The sequence below is a fragment of the Sinohyriopsis cumingii genome, chromosome 11 (assembly GCF_028554795.1).
Source record: "Sinohyriopsis cumingii isolate HCF-2022 chromosome 11, ASM2855479v2, whole genome shotgun sequence".
NCBI lineage: Eukaryota > Metazoa > Mollusca > Bivalvia > Unionida > Unionidae > Sinohyriopsis > Sinohyriopsis cumingii.
The window spans coordinates 31,061,463-31,075,177 of record NC_142971.1 but is presented as its reverse complement, the minus strand read 5'-3'; the positions used below and the strand labels follow the sequence as shown (position 1 = coordinate 31,075,177).

At 35.0% G+C, this 13,715-nt stretch overlaps 1 protein-coding gene across 5 annotated transcripts in view; it reads right to left on the bottom strand.

The window, feature by feature from the left end:
- Positions 1-13,715, bottom strand: part of LOC149787850 (uncharacterized) — a 200,622-nt gene that overhangs the window by 59,496 nt on the left and 127,411 nt on the right. For all 5 annotated transcript variants that reach the window (XM_089974069.1, XM_089974071.1, XM_089974070.1 and 2 more), the window contains exon 5: positions 10,571-10,694. In XM_089974069.1, the coding sequence (XP_089830195.1) occupies positions 10,571-10,694 (124 nt within the window). The remainder of the gene's footprint in view (positions 1-10,570; positions 10,695-13,715) is intronic.

Here is a 13,715-nt window from a genome sequence, read left to right as displayed (position 1 = left end):
TAGGGGAGGGGTGTGGGGGTATGAAGATGTCAATCCTACCTTAGCATCTGAATCAGTCAAAACAGAAAATGGGGTCTGCTCAATGCCACTGTCGTATTACACTGGACAACAAATTTTTACAAAAGTCATGTTACTGAAATAAAATTAGTCAATTCTTATCAATTTTTATGTGCTGAACACGAATATGACAGTCAAATTGCAAAATTGGCTCTAGTTTTTTTGTAATCTGCAAGAAATTAATGTTTACATAACGAAATGCATTCCAATAGTAAAAGGTCAACTGTAATAGCCTACCTATAAAAAATCAAGTCATTGACTACATCTTAGATTTCTTCGCCTGTCTCTTGTACAGCTGTTTGGGAGCATCTCTGAGGAGTGTCCAGCAGTAGTCAGCCAGCATTGTAGTGGACCATTTTCCCTGGTATCTTTGTTCCATTGTTGCGATATCTTGATGAAAACGTTCGCCGTGTTCATCACTAACAATACCACAGTTGCTAGGAAAGAAATCCAAATGGGAATGAAGGAAGTGAATCTTCAGAGACATATTGCAGCCAAGTTTCTTATACTTCATCAACATGTCTTCTACTAGTTCCTTATAGTTTTCTGCCCTAACATTTCCGAGGAAGTTTGTAGAAACTAGGCGAAAAGCATTCCATGCTTGTTTCGCGTCACCTTCCAGCAAGTTGTTGAACCGGTCATCTTTGAAAAGCTCTCGAATCTGAGGACCCACAAAAACTCCCTCTTTAATCTTTGCTTCGCTGAGTCGAGGGAATTTTTCATGCAGGTATCGGAATGCTGGCAAAGTCCGGTCAATGGCTTTCATGAAGTTCTTCATCAAACCTAGTTTGATGTGAAGGGGTGGTAGCAAGATTTTCTGAGCCTCAACCAGAGCTGGGTGTTGGATATTCTTCTCTCCAATGGCTACATTCTGCCTGTGAGTCCATTCCTTCCTCATGTAGTGCATTTCCCTTGCTCGGCTATCCCACTCGCATAAGAAACACATGTATTTTGTATATCCTTGCTGCAGTCCCATTAAAAGGGCAACTACCTTCAAATCACCACAGAGGTGCCAGCTGTACTTGTTATACTCAATGGAATTCAGTAGCTGCCTTAAGTTATCGTATGTCTCTTTCATGTGGACAGCATACGCTACTGGAATAGATGGAAGAATGTTTCCATTGTGCAAAAGCACAGCCTTGAGACTCAGTTTCGAAGAGTCCACAAATAGTCTCCATTCTTGTGGGTCATGAGTGATTTTTAAAGCATTCATGAGGCCCTCAATATCGGAACAGAATATCAGATTACTTTCCTTTCTGAAGAAAGGCTCCAATTGCTGGTGGCGCTTTCGATATGCAGTAATTGTGACATCTTCTTCTAGAAGATTCCATTGTTGGAGTCTTGATCCTAGCAATTCTGCCTTGTTCTTTGATAAGTCCAAATCACGAATCAGGTCATTTAGTTCTTCCTGTGTTATTCTGTGTGGGGTTGATGATGCACCACAGTGAAAATCTGGATCACTGCATGCTGATGGACCAGGAGAAGAACAGGTCGACTCACCTTTGTCTTCGTCAGATGAATCAAGAGAATATTCTGCTGGAGGTTCTGGAATAGGAAGTCCCTCACCATGTGGAACTGGTCTCAATGCAGACGGAATGTTTGGGTAGACTATTCTCGACTTCTTTCGCTTCGTTATTCCGCCGGAAAGAGGAGGAACCAAGCAGAAGTAACAGTCATTTAGGTGGTTGCTTGGCTCTCTCCACACCATTGGGACTGCAAACGGCATTGATGACCTTTTGCAATTCAACCACTGTGAAAGCTGTGTTGTACATGTAGCACAGCATATATGCGGAGCCCAAGGCTTGTCTTGGTCACCAACCTTGCATCCGAAGTAAGGATGATATGCCTTCTTCACTTGAGAATTGATACTTTTCTTCTGGTTGGCAAATGTCACTTCCCCACAAATATAGCAAAAATTGTCCGCGGTATTAACACACTTTCGAGGCATTACTGTTCTTTATTGTACGTAAATGGATAAAATAATAAGTTTTATGTAACAGTAGCTTGAACTGTCTCGCACAACGTCTAAAATATTTTAAATGCTGAACCTATCTGATTGGGCTTTATATAGTACACTGCTTACGTCAGCTTCAGCAGCCGCCTGGCATTAGTATAATAGGCCTACACATGTATAGTACACTGCTGACGTCAACTTACTTCAGCAGCCGCATGGCATTAGTATTGCATTGCATCAGAAAATGATGCAATCAACTGTGGATGATGTGAGCATGATGGTATTATGCAATGTTACATCATTATTCCGGATGTTGCTGCAGTCCTACTGGAGAAATTTACACAGTGAAACATAGAAAATGAGGTATATGAATATCTTCAAAACGAGAGCCAATACAAATTTTTCACGGTTATATTCGTGTTCGGCACACCAAAATACTACAGATTAGGGCCTTTTCAAGTCAGTAATGATTTCACTGTTGACCAGTGTTACTAGAGCTGTTGTGAAATTGAACAAAGTCCAGTCTGTTGTGCCACTATCTCCTGACTGGGTTACCAACATATTCTTTATATTAGAGTTAGCTCATTCCACTGAACTTAATTCTGGAGGTAGCTAAATTTCTAGGAACTTCCACAAGTTCTGGCAACAAGAACGTTAGCTCAATGATCTGTGGTGCTCCAAGTAAAACGAAAATATCAAACAACTGACAGCTGCATGCTCAAATGTTTATCTCAGGCCAAAAGAATAATATAAAACTTGGTGAAATGATCTTGGTAAACCATGATTCATGTAAGCTGCCTTGACACATGAACTTTATTTATCAAAAAGGTCCACCTCTGATCCAGAGCTTAAACTAATCCAGAGAAGCAAAATATGAGCATATGGCCACTTTTTTCCCTCTGACACTCAGTGCAAAGGGACCTGTAAAGTGTTATTGATTCTTCAGTGGCACTGTCATAAATTCCTGCTGATTTTTTTAAATCATTTTGTCTCAACCTCCATGTCTCAACCAACCATTAATGCAATATAGGCATGTTTTATGACATAGTACACGTGTCCATAATTATCACAAAATGCAGTTAATAGCAGCATCCTTATATGTTTGATCATCACATTGATGTAATGCACCATGTTAATGCCAACTATAGAGAGCAACGAACGTATCACAGACGATTCTGCTATACTCATCTTTTAGAGGTAGAACTTATTTCATAAGAACATGCTTCTTGTATGGCTCTTGTCTGAAAAAGATTTCTGATTCAGTTGTGCTGTTCATATTCTTTGTAAATATTTGCTTTTATTATTTGTGTGGACACCTGACTTCAAGCATTTTTGTTGTACACATGTGTTTATCGTTTCATTGGTATAATTGTTGGTACTGCAGGCTTTTCCTTGGATCAAATCAATGAATCACTTTAAACTATAAATGAAAATGAAACAAAACTGGTGTAGGGGACTATTTGCTTTCCTGCACTGAATGTTTGCTAGATATGCAAATTCTGAGGTCATAACTGTTACTCTATGCATCTGTTTATCCCCTTTTGGTCTGAAAAGTTGTACTGAGTTTCTATAGTGATGCCCCATTTGCAGGGATTCCAATGAGGGTCTAATTCACATGGTGCAATGGTAGCAAAGCCTCCCACCAACAACACTCCTTACTTAAATTAAAGACATCCCCCTCCTGTCCTTTGTTTTTACAAGTAGAATTATAACTTATATATACTTAATTACAATAAATCTTATGTTAGTGATGGTGGTTCTTTCTTGTTTTTTTTAATTCTCTAATTAGTGTTATTAACTTTCCCTATCTTTTCTTATGTGTAGACTTCACCTGAATCCTCCTTGCATTAGAAGATTATTTGAATATCTCATTTCTTACTTCAAAGAAAAAGACCTAAAGTAAGGGAGAAGGTACAATGAAAAAATAAAAGGGGGATGCATGTTTGTGTGCATGCGTGCATTCATGTGCATGGGTACACAATCATACATGCATGCAAATGTAAAGATTTTCATATATTCTAACAAGGTAGACAAAGTTGGTATTTAATTAGACTAGTGACTTAAAATGTTTACCCAAAATTTCACAGCTCCTGGATATTTTCTGTATGTCTGTTAATATCATTGTCTGGCATTATACATTTGAGTTCAGTACACTCCACTGATACTTGGGCATAATCATCAAGTGTTAGTACTCAGGCTTGTACCAGACCTTTGTATTACTCTGTTATTTTTCTTTATTATAAGTTTCTTAATATTCTTAAATATTTTCCAAAATCTAGACTAATTTCACTTTATAATCATCCTGCAGAAGATAAGTTTGCTTTCATGTGTGTTATTGTACTTATTACCAATGTTCTTAAACCTGAATATGTTTCAAAAAAGAAAAGAATACACAAAATTAGTTTGGGTAATGTGTTAGTGTATGAGAGATTTCACTCTTTTCATTGAAATTGTCTTGAGAGTTGCAGTGTAGAAACCTGTATAAAGTGTATGAGATATTTCGTTTTTTTAATTTACATTGTCTTGAGAGTTGCAGTGTAGAAACCTGTATAAAGTGTATGAGATATTTCATTTTTTTAATTTACATTGTCTTGAGAGTTGCAGTGTAGAAACCTGTATAAAGTATATGAGATATTTCATTTTTTTAATTTACATTGTCTTGAGAGCTGCAGTGTAGAAAAATTTTTAACCAATGGGGTAAGGGATTGCCCAGCAAATAAGCATGCTAAAACTCAAATAGTGGTGTTTTATAGCCAGCTCATCCCCCTCCCATATGGCAATATATTAATATCTAAATTGTCTGTTTTTAATTACTTTATTTTCATTTCATTTTCATTGTCTTGGTGGAGGGGCTGTTGTCAAGTTACCATTTCAGTGGGGTGGAATGTGAGAATGTGGGATGGCCATGTTGCATCCATGATACCCACCAAAGATACGGACATGACAATATGAATGGAGATGGCTCATTTTATATGATCTAGAAGGTTCAAGCATCATTATCAAAAATTAGTAATTTCTCACACTTTGAATGCAGATCTAAGCTCGGAAGGGGGCCACAGGTGGTTAAGTGGTTTAAGGCGCTTGCCTTTACAGATCAGTGACATCTCATCTCTATTTCCATGGGTTTTAAGTCTTGGCTCAGCCAAAGTGGGTATGTAAAAAGCTTCTGATGGGTTGGTGGTTCTTGCCAGAGTTTACCTGGGTTCTTCCACCACCAAATATACTGACTGCCATGTATACATAATGTGCTGAAAAATGGCATTCAAATCACAAAATCTAAACCAAAAACCCTCAAGAGGGATTAAAGCAGATTAACAACTTTTCATTGTGATCATAGTTTAACATCTGTCACTTCATCAAGGCATTAAAGTGGACTGACAACTTTTGATTACTAACATCTTTAAAACCTGTACATGCAAAAAGGGATTAAAGTGGATTGACATCCTATTAGTGAGCATAAAAACAGTTTACACACCTATTATTAGGACTGACATCATTTGATTGCTTAGAATAAAAACTTTGTTTTCACACGTTAACCTTGGAATGGCACTAAAATATGTTTTTTCATGATATACATAGAGACTGCTCATTTTAATAATTATATTCTGTGTACTGGGTTATGCTGTGCCTCATATATCTGAATCAGTGAATATCTGTCAGTTAATGATCCAAATTTCAGGTATTATGTATGTTACCTGAATATTTTAGGGAATGTAGGTATTAGCTGAGTGAATCAGGTATTATAGTTATCACCAGAAAATGTAAAAGAATACACATTACTAATAGTAATACATTGGTAATGAATCAAATCAATTCTATATTATAAATTTAAAGGACAAGGCGAGGAACAGATTTCTTTGGATTTTTTCTAACATTTCAGATCATTATCACAACAGGCTAAGTTTAACATTTAACAACACAGAGTTCCTTTATTATTGAATAATCTCAAGATCTTTTAAATATTTGTATCCCTAAACTACATTCCATATTTGTACCCCTAACCTGCTTTCCATAGTTGTATCCCTAAACTACATTCCATATTTGTACCCCTAACCTGCTTTCCACAGCTGTATCCCTAAACTACTTTCCATATTTGTATCCTTAAACTACTTTCCATATTTGTATCCCTTAACTACTTTCCATATTTGTATCCCTTAACTACATTCCATATTTGTACCCTAAGCTACTTTCCATATTTGTAACCCTAACCTGCTTTCCATATTTGTATCTGTAACTACTTTCCATATTTGTATCCCTAAACTAATTTCCATATTTGTATCCCTAAACTACATTCCATATTTGCATCCCTTAACTACATTCCATATTGTACCCTAAGCTACTTTACATATTTGTATCCCTAAACTACTTTCCATATTTGTACCCCTAATCTACTTTCCATATTTGTATCCCTAAACTACTTTCCATATTTGTATTCCTAAACTACTTGCCATATTTGTATCCCTAAACTACATTCCATATTTGTACCCCTAAACTACTTTCCATATTTGTACCCCTAAACTACTTTCCATATTTGTACCCCTAAACTACTTTCCATATTTGTACCCCATAACTATTTTCAGTATTAAAAAAGCAGAGTTGTTATTACTCTGTAGAACACAGTTTAAAATGGCTTAAAATGTTTTGTTTAGAAAAAACTTGAATTCGCTCCTCTTCAAAAGGTCATAATTTACACAATTAATGTACTCATTTTATTTCTAAGAAAATACAGACCTCATTAAATAATGTGTCTACAAATTCTGATGCATACCTGGAAACCAGTGATTGTTACCAAATATGCTTTTCATTAGCATTCCATTTGTATTACATTTGCATTCCATTGATATTTCATTAGCATTTTATTTGCATTCCGTTCATCTTTGATTGCCCTTTGATGTGTATTTTAATGGCATTCCAATCATATCTGCATTTGAACTACCATCTCAACATTTTCACTTATGGTCTTGGAAGTATTTTACTTGTTATTACTTTCAGCTATCATTTCCTTTCATTTTCACCCATTTGGAATGAACTTGAAAATGTATTTACTAAGAAAGGAAGACAGATTTATATATTGTCTCATTGTAACTGTGATTTAATATAAAAGCAAATGCATAAAATGCAAACAACACTGAAATTATGATAACGTATAATATACTTACAACTAAAAGAGAGTGTAAACGTAGAGCTGTAGAGTATTTGTCAGCAAATTTTATTTTTTATTTTCTCATATTCAAATAAAGATACAGATACAACCATTTTACTTTCTGTCACAACAGCCATGACCTTTGACCCTCGAACCTCCAAATCAATAGGATTCATCCATATCTGAAGCACAAGCCCTCTAAAACATTGGTCAATGTACTAAAACTAAAATAACTGCACAAAAACATTTTTTGTCTTTTGATCAAAGTAAATTTGATCTTTGATCTTTTTACCCTAATTCCATTGACTTCTTTTTTTAACCAAAGTGAACGCAATCCACAAGTTAAGAGTTTTTTGTTTTTTACTGAAACCATTTATTTTCATTCTACATCCAGTGATTTTGACTACTGACCTTGAGACTCCCAAATCAATAGGTTCCTATATATCTCCAAGTACAGTCAATCCACAAAGTTTGACAGAGGTCTCCGGTGTAGAATTAATGTTGTTCTACAGAAACCAATTTTTTCATTTCGGTTACAGTGACCCCTACATTTGGCCTTTTAACCTCAGAATGAGTAGACTTCATCCTTATCTCAAACATAAGATATTTACAAAGTTAGATGGTGGAGAACTCAAGTCCAGAAACAAAATAAGGAATGAATAGATGGGCTGAAATACTTTCTACAAAAAGACAGGCAACAAAAATCTTCTGGAAAAGCAAGGTAAACAACACAATCTACAAATAACTGCTGGATACCTCAAGAAAACTGACAAACTCTATGAGAAGTCAAAACAAAGGAGTTATTGGTTATACTGGTACTCAAACTTAAAATGTTTAAGATGAACTTTGTACAGCATTTATATAATAGTTCAATATAAAATGCTGAAGACCTAGAATACAGTTTTCCCAGGTTTTGTAATCAGATGATGTGAAAATATGTTCAACCATGCACACTATGGATGCATTCTTGCGGCTCCCAATTTGTTCCTGAACAATACATGTGTCAGCAGGAATAATCAATATTTTCCCATTTCAGACACCTATCAAATTCCCAATGACTGACACTTGTAGCTAAAGAAAAAATCAGAAAACGTCAAGGTGTCTACTCATGAACACAATTCTTCTCATCAACAAATACCTATGAATATATGGGCTGCTATGGAAGAAAATATAAAAGTTAATGAAATGATAAAATACGGTCAAAGTGACCTAAGTTTTGGTATGGTCTGAGTTAATATGCTTGATGGGGGCCTTGAGTAGCCAAGTGGTTTAAAACACTCACTGTTCCAGATCACTGCTACCTCACGTCTGTCTGTGTGGGTGTAAGTCTCAAGCTCAGCTAATGTGGGTATGTGAGAAAGGTTTCCAGTATCTTCTTGTGGGTTGATGGTTCTTCCCTGGGCTTACCTAGGTTCTTCCTCCACAAGTCATACTGGCCACATTGTATAGCCTATCTTGTGCTGACAAAAGGCAATATACCCCATAAAAATAACAATAATGCTTGAGATGTACCCACATGTCAAATTTCATGAGAGTAGGCAGAACAGGGTCCAATATACTGAGGATATAGCTTAATGTATGGTTGAAAATTAGACCCAAATATTCTGTTTATTACAGATATGGGAAAACAATAACTACATTATTAGTGGTGCACACAGATGCAAAAGAAGTCTAAGGCTTGCAGCTGTAAATACTTGACACTGTTTACTTCCTGAAGTGTATGACTGATTCACACAAAAATAGCTTTTTTTTAAAAATATTTATTCTGTTTACTTACTGTAAGTTTGTAATGAGTAGTAGAGTATTTGTCAGAATTTTGTAAAAAAAATTTTATTGAACCAATATGGTTCAAGATGATTATCAATTACTGTCATAGTGTAATATCAATCTATACTAGTTTATCAGTATACCAATTTTCCAGGCCTCAATGAAAAAAAAGAGTCCAGAATATTAAGGCTAAATCAAATACTAGCAAAAACATAAAAGATGCTCAAGTGTAGAAATATGGTAACAGTGACCTAGTTTGTATATGACAGGAACACTCATCTTGGTATGCATCCCAACAGTGCAAATTTTCAAGTGAGTAGGTAGAATAGGGTCCAAGATAGTGAGTGTAAAAAAAAGATCTTAATATAAAAGTCATGCACTCAGGCATGACAACTGAGTCACACTAACATAGTTTTGTATGATTAAACAGGATCCATGATAATTTTTAATATCTGAATAAAATAACATCTCACTCGTCAGCCAAAGAAAAAGTTTTCAAAAATATAAAGAAGTGAGTGTAGAAAGTTCACTACTGAAAATATTCAAATTAGTCAATTTAATGTTTTGGATGTTTTTTTGTCAGATGATTAAAATATTGATGAATTATGATATAAACTTATAAAATATTAAGACGTTGTCAATATTTCTTTCAATACAGTTGAATAAGATAGCTCATAGTTATTGCATGAAATGGCAATCCCCAAAATAGGTTACAGTAAAACAATTATTCATCATTTACATGTACACAGAAGTCATCAAATTAACATAAAACTGAGTATAATGCATAAAACGTCTATAAACAACTTTTCCACTTCCTCTCTGAAGGAATAAAAAGTAAGTGAACAATATAAAATATTATTATGTAAGCAGCATAACATTAATCAGTAAAACATTACTAATTCACAAATGTGATTAGGAATGGACAGGGAACTGAGAGAAAGGAATAGTCGGTACAATAAAAGCTTAGTATCACCAATATGACCCATTATGGACATGTGAGTGCCAAAGTTCATACTGAACTCTGAAATCCCGAACTGGCACTCTGACATTTGCAAAAGGATTAACAGAAATTTTGCTATTATTTACAATCACAGCATCAATATTTTACAAACAGAACAATAAATAATCAAGTTTCAATCTTCCTGTTCCTTAAAATAAATATCCTGTTTTTTTTTTTTTAAAAGGCTGGTTTTATTCTAATCAACAATAAGTCTAACGTATCCATATTCACATGCAAATAGCAGTGATGTAGTAAACGATGATGTCATTACCACAAGTGAAAACTCTTAGTGTATTGTTTTTAAGACTATTTCAGAGATTTTTTATCTTGAAAATAAAGATAATCAATACAGAGGAGTGAGCAACTTCACTAGAAAAACTGTATTTTTCAGAGATATCTCAGCAATGTGTGCCCTTGCTTATGCTGCAGTCTATTGTTTTAAGACCATGTTGTGCACAAGTTATTGAGGTTGGAGGTGTACGGGTGTTCAGTTTTTTAATTTTCCTTTTCAATTTATTTTTGTACTTTCCAAAATTTAAGATCATGACATTTTCCTTCTTGGTTGCGAATAATTGTGGACCCCAAACTTAAAAAGGTGGAGGTCCACAGCACCACCTAATTTAGAATCCTGTGGAAAACACTGACTGACCTGGAAGTTGAAGGGCTATATCCTTTCTTAGAGGCTTGTTGCTAGGGGCTGGGCTACTGGTTATCATGATGAAGACTGTTACTGGATTCTCACTACTGATACAGTCAAAATGGAACACCAAATTCTGAAAATAACAAGTACATGAAACTAAGAATGCATAAATCTAGATGATGACACCTGAAGAACATAATATGTGTATACATGAATAATAACTTTACCCCCCACTCCTAGCAATTTGCAAAATATGTTGATTTAAATGCACTGAAGACCTCCAAAATCTGAAGTCATTTGGATCAATCAGCCTGTTTAAAAGGAACATCAACAACTGAATGCAGAAATAATAATTTTTATGTATGTTACATACAGTATTTATTCTATTACAAACTGAGAGCAAATTCTTTCATTTGCTGTGCTTAAATAATTCTTATAAGAAATCTGACTGAAAATTTATGTCAGCATAATGTATTTTTACCTCAAAATGACCTCTGACTTTGTGCAAGGCATGTCTTTCAAGAAGTGTTTACTGATGTGTATTTAATGAACTTTTAATCAATGTAACAATTATCTAATCATAGCAAAACACACAATCTGCATGGAGCACATGGCTAATTAGTTCTTCTGGATGTTTCTTCCACTGAATGTTTTAATTTTATTGTTTAGTAAAATATAACCTCGTTTTTCCTAACCATATGAAGACATGAAAAAAAAAACAGATGTCTGGATGAAAAGATTTCTGTAATACTAATCTGCACATCTAGGGGAATAGGTATTACATGTGGTTTGGATAAACCATCAATTCCAATTGTGTAGGTGTCACCAGTGTTTCACTTGGGATGCAACCATCAAAAGTATGACATATAGTGAAAATACATATAGTGACGAAATTATTCCCGTGGCAATAATTGTATTAGTAGCAGGTTGCATGCACATAGGCAAATAAAGAAAATTGATGAGGTTTAACAGAAACTCAAAGAGTTTGATATATTTCATTGAAATTGAAAACATACAGTACATAACTATAAAAAAAAACCAGTTTGTAACATTCTGAATGCAACTGAATACATGTTTAAGACATCTAAAAACTTAGCAGATACAGTACTGTATATACAGTAAGAACAGAGTTCAATACAGTACTGTATGTAGAGTAAGAACAGAGTTGAATGCAGTACTGTATGTAGAGTAAGAACAGAGTTGAATGCAGTACTGTATGTAGAGTAAGAACAGAGTTGAATACAGTACTGTATGTAGAGTAAGAACAGAGTTGAATACAGTACTGTATGTACAGTAAGAACAGAGTTCAATACAGCACTGTATGTAGAGTAAGAACAGAGTTGAATGCAGTACTGTATGTAGAGTAAGAACAGAGTTGAATACAGTACTGTATGTAGAGTAAGAACAGAGTTGAATGCAGTACTGTATGTAGAGTAAGAACAGAGTTGAATACAGTACTGTATGTAGAGTAAGAACAGAGTTGAATGCAGTAATGTATGTAGAGTAAGAACAGAGTTGAATACAGTACTGTATGTAGAGTAAGAACAGAGTTGAATGCAGTACTGTATGTAGAGTAAGAACAGAGTTCAATACAGTACTGTATGTAGAGTAAGAACAGAGTTGAATGCAGCACTGTATGTACAGTAAGAACAGAGTTCAATACAGCACTGTATGTAGAGTAAGAACAGAGTTGAATGCAGTACTGTATGTAGAGTAAGAACAGAGTTGAATACAGTACTGTATGTAGAGTAAGAACAGAGTTGAATGCAGTACTGTATGTAGAGTAAGAACAGAGTTGAATACAGTACTGTATGTAGAGTAAGAACAGAGTTGAATACAGTACTGTATGTAGAGTAAGAACAGAGTTGAATGCAGTACTGTATGTAGAGTAAGAACAGAGTTGAATGCAGTACTGTATGTAGAGTAAGAACAGAGTTCAATACAGCACTGTATGTAGAGTAAGAACAGAGTTGAATGCAGTACTGTATGTAGAGTAAGAACAGAGTTGAATACAGTACTGTATGTACAGTAAGAACAGAGTTGAATACAGTACTGTATGTAGAGTAAGAACAGAGTTGAATGCAGTACTGTATGTAGAGTAAGAACAGAGCTGAATACAGTACTGTATGTAGAGTAAGAACAGAGTTGAATACAGTACTGTATGTAGAGTAAGAACAGAGTTCAATACAGCACTGTATGTAGAGTAAGAACAGAGTTGAATGCAGTACTGTATGTAGAGTAAGAACAGAGTTGAATACAGTACTGTATGTAGAGTAAGAACAGAGTTGAATGCAGTACTGTATGTAGAGTAAGAACAGAGTTGAATACAGTACTGTATGTACAGTAAGAACAGAGTTGAATACAGTACTGTATGTAGAGTAAGAACAGAGTTGAATGCAGCACTGTATGTACAGTAAGAACAGAGTTCAATACAGCACTGTATGTAGAGTAAGAACAGAGTTGAATGCAGTACTGTATGTAGAGTAAGAACAGAGTTGAATACAGTACTGTATGTAGAGTAAGAACAGAGTTGAATGCAGTACTGTATGTAGAGTAAGAACAGAGTTGAATACAGCACTGTATGTAGAGTAAGAACAGAGTTCAATACAGTACTGTATGTAGAGTAAGAACAGAGCTGAATACAGTACTGTATGTAGAGTAAGAACAGAGTTCAATACAGCACTGTATGTAGAGTAAGAACAGAGTTGAATACAGTACTGTATGTAGAGTAAGAACAGAGTTCAATACAGCACTGTATGTAGAGTAAGAACAGAGTTGAATACAGTACTGTATGTAGAGTAAGAACAGAGTTGAATGCAGTACTGTATGTAGAGTAAGAACAGAGTTCAATACAGCACTGTATGTAGAGTAAGAACAGAGTTGAATGCAGTACTGTATGTAGAGTAAGAACAGAGTTGAATACAGTACTGTATGTAGAGTAAGAACAGAGTTGAATGCAGTACTGTATGTAGAGTAAGAACAGAGTTCAATACAGCACTGTATGTAGAGTAAGAACAGAGTTGAATGCAGTACTGTATGTAGAGTAAGAACAGAGTTGAATACAGTACTGTATGTAGAGTAAGAACAGAGTTGAATGCAGTACTGTATGTAGAGTAAGAACAGAGTTGAATACAGTACTGTATGTAGAGTAAGA